The 8867-nt window shown below is 41.5% G+C and overlaps 1 protein-coding gene across 1 annotated transcript; it reads right to left on the bottom strand.

The window, feature by feature from the left end:
* Nucleotides 1-878: 878 nt before the first annotated feature.
* LOC138965520 (uncharacterized) lies at nt 879-7507 on the bottom strand. Its single transcript, XM_070337703.1, has 6 exons — nt 7439-7507; nt 4820-4961; nt 3267-3401; nt 2823-2931; nt 2528-2589; nt 879-2168 (listed from the first exon to the last, which is right to left on the bottom strand). The coding sequence occupies exons 1-6, from the start codon at nt 7505-7507 to the stop codon at nt 1807-1809; spliced, it is 879 nt and encodes a 292-aa protein (XP_070193804.1). The 3' UTR covers nt 879-1806.
* Between the last annotated feature and the right edge of the window lie 1360 nt (nt 7508-8867).

Below are 8867 nucleotides of genomic sequence, written 5' to 3'. Positions count from 1 at the left end.
AGAGAGAGAGAAAGAGAGACTAAGAAAGAGAGAGAGACTAAGAGAGAGAGAGAGAGAGAGAGACTAAGAAAGAGAGAGACTAAGAAAGAGAGAGAGAGAGACTAAGAAAAAGAGAGAGAGAGAGACTAAGAAAGAGGAGAGAGAGAGACTAAGAAAGAGAGAGAGAGACGAAGAAAGAGAGAGAGAGACTAAGAAAGAGAGAGAGAGAGAGAGAGAGACTAAGAAAGAGAGAGAGAGAGAGACTAAGAAAGAGAGAGAGAGACTAAGAAAGAGCTAGAGAGAGAGAAAGAGACTAAGAAAGAAAGAGAGAGAGACAAAGAAAGAGAGAGAGAGACTAAGAAAGAGAGAGAGAGAGAGACTAAGAAAGAGAGAGAGAGAGAGACTAAGAGAGAGAGAGACTATGAAAGAGAGAGAGAGAGACTAAGAAAGAGAGAGAGAGACTAAGAAAGAGAGACAGAGAGAGAGACTAAGAGAGAGAGACAGAGAGAGAGACTAAGAGAGAGACAGAGAGAGAGAGACAGAGAGAGAGACAGACAGAGAGAGACAGAGAGAGACAGAGAGAGAGAGACAGAGACAGACAGTCAGATAGACAGACAGTCAGATAGACGGATAGACAGATAGACGGATAGACAGACAGACAGACAGACAGACAGACAGAGCAACTGACAACAGACATACAGACAGAGAGATACGGACAGACAGACAGAGAGACAGACAGTCGCTTGGAGACAAACAGGCAGACAGACACTGTTCCGCCGCTTTGGTAATTATGGGTGTAGCAGAACCCGCGCCGTCGGCAGAGGGATAGTTACAATCACTACTACTCTTTAAAAGTATGGGTTTGTGTGAACCCGCGCCATCGGTAGTGTTTATGTAAATTATCATAATCAATTAATTTTAATGTTTTGTCATGTACAAACTAAAAATTTGCAGACAGAGAGCAAATTAGGTGTGTGAGAGATACTTAAAATTTCAAAACGATACCTTTAATGGTTCCAGAGTTACAATGATTTTAGTGTGTCTCTGGGTACAGGTGAACCCAGGAAGCACGGCAAAGGTTAAAATGACCAAAATATTTATTCGTCTTCGTGGTTAACTATAGTATGTGTGGCTTCCATTGAGCACACTAAGTACTATGCATCCAATAATATTGATGTAATCACTGCAGCAAGCTATGTTTCATAAACTACATACATCATACATCACATACGTCTTATTCTAAATACAAGATTTGCAAGCAACCAAACATGTACGTATAGTCAATAGGATATTAAAAGCGCATTATCAGTGCCACGTTTCAAATCACGTACAGATGTTTGAAAAGCTCTTCAACCTAGTTTGACCTTGTTAAATGCATTGTTGTAAATAACATAAGTCACGAATACATGTATTGCTTGTAAACGTTGCCGATCGTAGGATCTCTTGGAACGAAAATAGTTCATTCTTCTTCTTCTTCTTCTTCTTTGTTCAAGGGCTAAAACTCCCTCGACTTTTACGTGAATGACCGTTTCTACCCAGCCGTTCAGACATCGGTACGCGACTTTCGGAGGAAGCATGCTGTTTGTTTTTGTGTTTCTATAACCCTAAGAACTCTGACTAGCATTACAGGATCTTTTCCGTGCGCACTTGGTCTTGTGCGTGCGTGTACCCACGACACCAGCACATCTGCATATGATGTTGACCTGGAAGATCGGAGAAATCTCCAGCAGCTTGACCCACCAGGCGCGGCCTAGATTCGAACCCTCAACCTTTCGCACAGGAGGCCGGCGTCTTATTCACTAGGCCACTGCGCCCGTCATTGTTCTTTCAAGTTTTGAGTTCACTGTACACGTGCTGATCTCCAGTGTTCACGTACACCTGTGGTCTCTCGTACGTGTTTTCACGGCCACGGTCCACGTTTTCATAGGGCTGGTCGGTGGAGGGAGCTGAAGACTTCCTGGGAGCCCCAATGTTAGACTCCCCTTCCACAACGCACACTTCTGTTGTGGCTGGAAAGCGCTCTGCTGGGTTCTGCGTCGTCGCTGGCATGTCTTGTTCGGAGTTGACGTATCCATGGTTAACTTCGCCATCGACTGCTTCGTAATTATTGTCCGACTGTGAGGATGATAGTATTACCGGGTTTCTGTGATTCGTGGGTGAGATGATTTTGGATGAGTCTATCCGTGCATCTAAATGGACAGCAACACAACATCAAGGCATATTCCAGTAAACTTTGTCATTAATGCTATGAACGTATTGTGTGTGTTCTTGTTTAGGGAATGTGTGCTTGGGTCTGCTTTTATTGTTTTGAGGGAGAGGGAGGTTTTTTCCACCAATCAGAGCATCCCAGCATGCAACTATGTCTTATACTTTGGCGTGCCCACAAACGATCAGCAGACTTACATATGTTGAGTAGAAGAAATTTAAGCGAGGCAATAGGTTCCTGGTAACGTACATTACAGCTACCTTTTACACATGCTATGTCAATTATAATTAATAAGCATTAAACATTACATAACAAAATACACACAATCATAATCCATCATACCGTAAGACGCGATGTCTGTTGCCCTTCCTTCGTTGGTTTGATGGGAGCGTGATCTCTGCCATCTGTAGGGAATAATTATGTTATCATTAAATCATTCTGCAATTAAAGTTATGAAAAACATGTTACATTTCCCCTACTTTTCTTCTACAGAAAAAGGCCATCTGGTTGACACTCCTTTGTCACTGTTTGATAATTATGTTCAACACTCATTCCCTTTTGAAAGTTGAACTGCCACAATGTTAAAGCTGCAGTAATATACCGTGGGCTATAGTGGAGTATAGCAGGCATTACTGACCTTACGGCAACAAGCACCACAATGAGGAGCACAACCACTGCAGACAGGGAGCCGACCCCTGCTCCCACCAACATCCCAGTGCTGATAGGCTCGCCTCCTGTATGCTCTTCTGTGTGCAAAATAAGAAAAACAGCAACAAGTTCAGTGCTGGTATATACGCTCTCATTTTAATAACAAAGTCTGTACCAAAATTAAGAAAATGTATGTGCATTAGAATTTGACCAACCCATACCACGCCATTGCGCTTTTTTGTAAGTTGTACCAACTTCAAAGAAAGACCATTTTTCAGACGAGAATATCCTAATTATAGTGTTACTTTATAAAACATACATACGCGTATACATGTGTGTGCTTTTGAGTAAAACATTGTTTTTGTCCTTAGAGGAAAATAGAAGTTTACGCACTCTTGTAATTATACTGCATGGGCAAGTTGTGTTCACTCACCCCTATCGCACAGTGGAGGCTGAAGGCCAGGGGGACAGCTGGAGCAGTGTCCTGTCACCTTGTCACACACCTCACTGTTACTGCAGTTACCACACCTCCTGTCACACCCACTGCCCCAGTAGTCGTCACTGCAACCTGTATCAGGACCAGTGCTTCCTTAATATGAAGTTTCAGACATGAGCAAATTTCAAAAAAGTTCAGTCGTCATTTTGGTTTAATGACCGGTTTATCTATAAGGGAAGCAAGCGGTTAAAAACGGGCGTCGACAGAGCCAATGAAGGGGGATAATAACTTATAGATACTATAACTGTGTTTGAACCTATAAAAAAGAAAAGAAAAAAATACCAGCACGGTTGGCCTAGTGGTAAGGCGTCCGCCCCGTGATCGGGAGGTAGTGGGTTCAAACCCCGGCCGGGTCATACCTAAGACTTTAAAATTGGCAATCTAGTGACTGCTCCGCCTGGCGTCTGGCATTATGGGGTTAGTGCTAGGACTGGTTGGTCCGGTGTCAGAATAATGTGACTGGGTGAGACATGAAGCCTGTGCTGCGACTTATGTCTTGTGTGTGGCGCACGTTATATGTCAAAGCAGCACCGCCCTGATATGGCCCTTCGTGGTCGGCTGGGCGTTAAGCAAACAAACAAACAAACAAAATATGAAAAAAATCACTGGGTTGAAAGAAAGGTTTGGACAAATGACACCGGATATAACATAATTGCCTCCCTTGTCTTAAATCACCCCTATCACTTTGTAAATTGTATTAGTCTCTTTCAGTGTTTATTATTATTTGATTTTGAATTGTGTGCAAAATAATATATTTATATATGTTTTTGTGCTTAGAACTGTTTTAGGATTTGCGCCATAAAAATATCCGCATTATCATTATTATAATTATCACTTGTTGTGAGAGAAAATAAAGGAAATTGCTGTTGATTCACAGTTTGAAATAACTTTCATCATTTTAAGGTCATTAACAAATCGATTGTAGCAGAGAACTTTTCTTTCTAATTGCGTTGCCGAGTTTGATTGTGTTGTGTTGTGTCTACACGTTTTGAAGTGTGCCCTATGAGAAAAGGGGTCCTCTTATGTATAAGTACCCATTTGCAAATTCCCGATGACTTAATATTTAGACTTGCAAAGTGGGCAATCACTTGCTCAACATCTGTTCGCCCGGTCATTACTAGTAGCCTGGGGCGAGTGGACGACCGACCTTACTCATGCCTTCCGGGTTGCCTGTTTACTTTTGATACATTACTATTAAAGCAACGTTATCTTCTTTCGTGTTCTGTTATTGGAGTTAAAGAGTACTTTCTTGTCAAAAAAGGAGAGCACACCGACTTATACTGTGGAAGAATAGGTACTTCGTGGCAAAACGTGTTCCTTGTTGTCATCTTTCGACACCACGTGATAAATACAATCAAACACAGCTGACATTATTTGTGAAATTTAACTATTGATGTCCTCGTCATGTTTTCTATCGGCGTGTGGTATTTCAAGGCCTATTATATGGCTCGTATACCTCATAAATAGTTCGTTATAGTTGGAGAACATACTTAGCACTTGTAATTCACACATGTTGATTGTAATGTTGTCTCCAGTAAATCCTGTGGTGTTCTTGGCCAGTGTGACATTTCGTCCGTTGAGAACACCGGTCACACAGGTCACGTTTGTTGTTCTGCTGGGTTCTGTCAGAGACTATAGAGTATACAGAGACGCTTCATCCTTCTTTGCGCTGCGGTGCGAAAGTGAGACCGGCCGCCAGCGCGCGGGAAAAGAGCCACTCCCTGCCGCACAAGGAAGTTCGCGTATAGTGGCTGCTGTCGGCTGTGTTTATATCACGTTTGTATTAACATACTGTCTGTTCTGTCCGACTGACAGTGCTGCAAAAAGTAACTGAACGAAAAAATATGTTTGTTTGTGAACATCCTTTTTAAATGACCATAAAAACACCGCAGAAAATGGTGTAGATTAAAATTAAATCAAATTTACTTAGGCAGCAATACCCGCTGCATCGCTGTAGTTATGCAAACATGATTCAAGTCAGTGTCTTTTCACGAACTAACTGTCGTTATTTTTGTGTGTTTTAGTCAAATACAAATACACACTGTATACATGGTCACTTAAGCCTGAGAAAATATGTCAGGAATAAATCGTTAACGAAATAGTTCCCGGTCAAATCGGTAACTAAGGCATTTAGTCAACTTGGCGTCGTCCCAGCACCTCTAAAGTGAAATGGGTAGTCAATTGCACGGTGCTAAGAAATTATCATGTAAGGAAAACTGTAAAATACAGCAACTTAAACAACATTATTGTGACCTAGCTGACTTTAATTAAAGCCGGAATTTTGATCGATCGATGATTGTCTTATTTCTTATCGGTTGCTTCTTTCTTGTTCAGAAAGCTCTCTCTCTCTCTCTCTCTCTCTCTCTCTCTCTCTCTCTCTCTCTCTCTCTCTCTCTCTCTCTCTCTTTTTTTTCCTAGTCATAGTTATAGTAAAATAGTTTAGTCCCTCTTTAGGGCGAGGGCCAGATGCAAAAAAGCATATCTATGCTTATTCTTGTCACCCTCCAAAAAAAGATTTGTCATTGTCATTGTCATTCTCTCTCTCTCTCTCTCTCTCTCTCTCTCTCTCTCTCTCTCTCTCTCTCTCTCCCTCTCTCTCTCCCTCTCTCTCTGTCTCTCTCTCTCTGAGTCAGCTACACACACACGCACGCACGCACACACACACACACACGCACACACACACACACACACACACACACACCCACACACACACACACATGAATTGAGATGAATTAACGAGGTACGGACCGACTGGATGACACTTTGAACAGCATCGTCACAAGCATTCTAGTTTGAGAAGTTTTCGACTTTTGCGCTTGGACGAAGAATAGAATCAATTGTTCAGTTGTCCTTCAAAACAAAATTAAGCCTGATGTTAATTAAACAACTGCGCAATCACATTGTTGAGCTTGTGTACAGTGTGTGTTTTCTCTGTTCTGGTAGAATACACGCAGTTCGACGCTACACTTTTTACTGATTTTCCGACATTTAACGAGAGAAAAAAACCAAAAAAACAATCCTCACTTGCTCTCTTCCTCGGAAATTTGAACATCCTGAAGCCTTTGGCATGTGAGTTTGAGCAATTGATGGCCAAAGACCATGCCCCGCTGTGTTTTCTTTTTGGTGCGGCCATGGTTGTGCTGCACGATATCGCTACTGCTGTGGAAAGGGAAAGTAGGTTTTTATATTTAGTCAAGTTTTGACTAAATATTTTAACATCGAGGGGGAATCGAAACGAGGGTCGTGGTGTATGTGTGTGTGTGTGTGTGTGTGTGTGTGTGTCTGTCTGTGTGTGTGTGTAGAGCGATTCAGACTAAACTACTGGACCGATCTTTATGAAATTTGACATGAGAGTTCCTGGGTATGAAATCCCCGAACGTTTTTTTCATTTTTTTGATAAATGTCTTTGATGACGTCATATCCGGCTTTTCGTGAAAGTTGAGGCGGCACTGTCACGCCCTCATTTTTCAACCAAATTGGTTCAAATTTTGGTCAAGTAATCTTCGACGAAGCCCGGGGTTTGGTATTGCATTTCAGCTTGGTGGCTTAAAAATTAATTAATGACTTTGGTCATTAAAAATCGGAAAATTGTAAAAAAAAATAAAAATGTATAAAACGATCCAAATTTACGTTTATCTTATTCTCCATCATTTGCTGATTCCAAAAACATATAAATATGTTATATTTAAATTAAAAACAAGCTCTGAAAATTAAATATATAAAAATTATTATCAAAATTAAATTGTCCAAATCAATTTAAAAACACTTTCCGCTTATTCCTTGTCGGTTCCTGATTCCAAAAACATATAGATATGATATGTTTGGATTAAAAACACGCTCAGAAAGTTAAAACAAAGAGAGGTACAGAAAAGCGTGCTATCCTTCTTAGCGCAACTACTACCCCGCTCTTCTTGTCAATTTCACTGCCTTTGCCATGAGCGGTGGACTGACGATGCTACGAGTATACGGTCTTGCTGAAAAATGGCAGCTACTTGACTAAATATTGTATTTTCGCCTTACGCGACTTGTTACATGTTTCCGCGTGGTGGCGCCACAGTGCTTCCTGTTTCAATTTTCAGCGCCGAATGAAGCGTCTCTGTGTACTCTACAGTCTCTGGTTCTGTGTAGCCAAACCGGTAGCACTCCTTCCCGTCCACGTAGATGATACAACCTGTCATTCTGTGTATTTCTGGAACAATACAGGAACATGAACAACAGGGCTGAGGTACACGAACCGAAAGTGGGTACCACCCAGACGGGGGAGAACAAACCGCGGAGTTTGATTCGTTTAAATCAAAACAAATATCAATGTCAACCAGTCCATTACCGCGCCTGGCTCCCACCCGTTTGGAAACTTTCGTGTGCACCTCGGCCCAGTACTCTTATGATCCTTTTTTCGCAGAGAAAAGCACCTCCTTGCGCTATCTCGCGCGCGCGCATGCGTGTGTGTGTGAGCGCGCGCGCGCACGCGCGCGCGTGTGTGTGTGAACTCTGCAGCCTTTCTCCTTTTGAGAATTGTTTTAGAATCTATAGCAATCAATCGTATTCCCTCTGACTCTATCCACTTTCCTCGGTATTAACATGACATAGTCGCATTAAACAGTTCAGAGTGGGAATAAAGAGAACAAAAGTGTGGTTTGATGCTATTTTCTGGTGTTTAGCAAGAAATTGTACGAGTTCCATTAACAATAAAACACAAACCTCAGAGTTAGCGTTGGTATGGAAACACTAATGCACAATTACACAACATTCACAGACCAGATTCAGTTAACCAGGATCACGAGGTGTGGTTCAGGGTCTATCAGTGCTTGGGTGGTAGTTAACGAAGTCACTGAAAGACCGCTCAGTGGCAGAGTGCTTATAAACGAGAACAGACACATCACAACAAGCACTGAACTATCAACTTTAGATCTTTGAAACTGTGCTTACTCCCTGGGTTTGATGATTTCCAGACATGACACAAACCTGATTGACCGTCCTCAAAGTTCAAGGTCACAGCGGGGTCATGTTTTTGTTGACTCTCGTCAAATTTCAATAACAATAACAATAACAATAACAGCACTTTATTGTCCATTAAAATATTACATAAAAATAGAAATTTTTCTTCGGCACACCCTGTCTGCCTGTAAACGATTATAACAACAATTGTATAGGACGACACACATAAAACATAAAACATAAAAAGGTTACAGTTGGCTCAAGTTCAGATCAAAAAGGTGAACATGTTTTATCTGTATAAATGCTTTAATATAGATCTGCACAGTTGGGTCGAGTTTGGGTCACTCAGTCGGAAATATAATTTTTCTTGAACGATAATGGAGCTAGTGCAGTAATTTGTTTCTTATCAGTTCAGATTACGGATGACGAATGTTAGTAGCATTTTCTGTTCTTTTGCTATAGTTATTGTCGGTGGTTGTGGTGGTTATGTTTATCTGTTGTTTTTGTTGTTGTTGTTGTTGTACATACTCATTCAGTCCCTCATCCCGCATGGCCTTTTTATATGGGTGTGCGATCAACGTATCCAACACTATCCAGCGG

This window comes from Littorina saxatilis, linkage group LG4 (genome assembly GCF_037325665.1).
Source record: "Littorina saxatilis isolate snail1 linkage group LG4, US_GU_Lsax_2.0, whole genome shotgun sequence".
Classification (NCBI taxonomy): Eukaryota; Metazoa; Mollusca; class Gastropoda; order Littorinimorpha; family Littorinidae; genus Littorina; species Littorina saxatilis.
The sequence above is the reverse complement of the archived record's forward strand: the minus strand, read 5'-3'. Positions and strand labels throughout refer to the sequence as shown.

Coding starts and splice junctions, on each gene's coding strand:
- LOC138965520 (XM_070337703.1), bottom strand. CDS start 7,507: ATGACAGGTTGTATCATCTACGTGGACGGGAAGGAGTGCTACCGGTTT. Junction 4,962..7,438: donor GCTACACAGAACCAGAGACT/GTAGAGTACACA, acceptor TATACTCTATAG/TCTCTGACAGAACCCAGCAG. Junction 2,590..2,822: donor GTGGTGCTTGTTGCCGTAAG/GTCAGTAATGCC, acceptor TATTCCCTACAG/ATGGCAGAGATCACGCTCCC.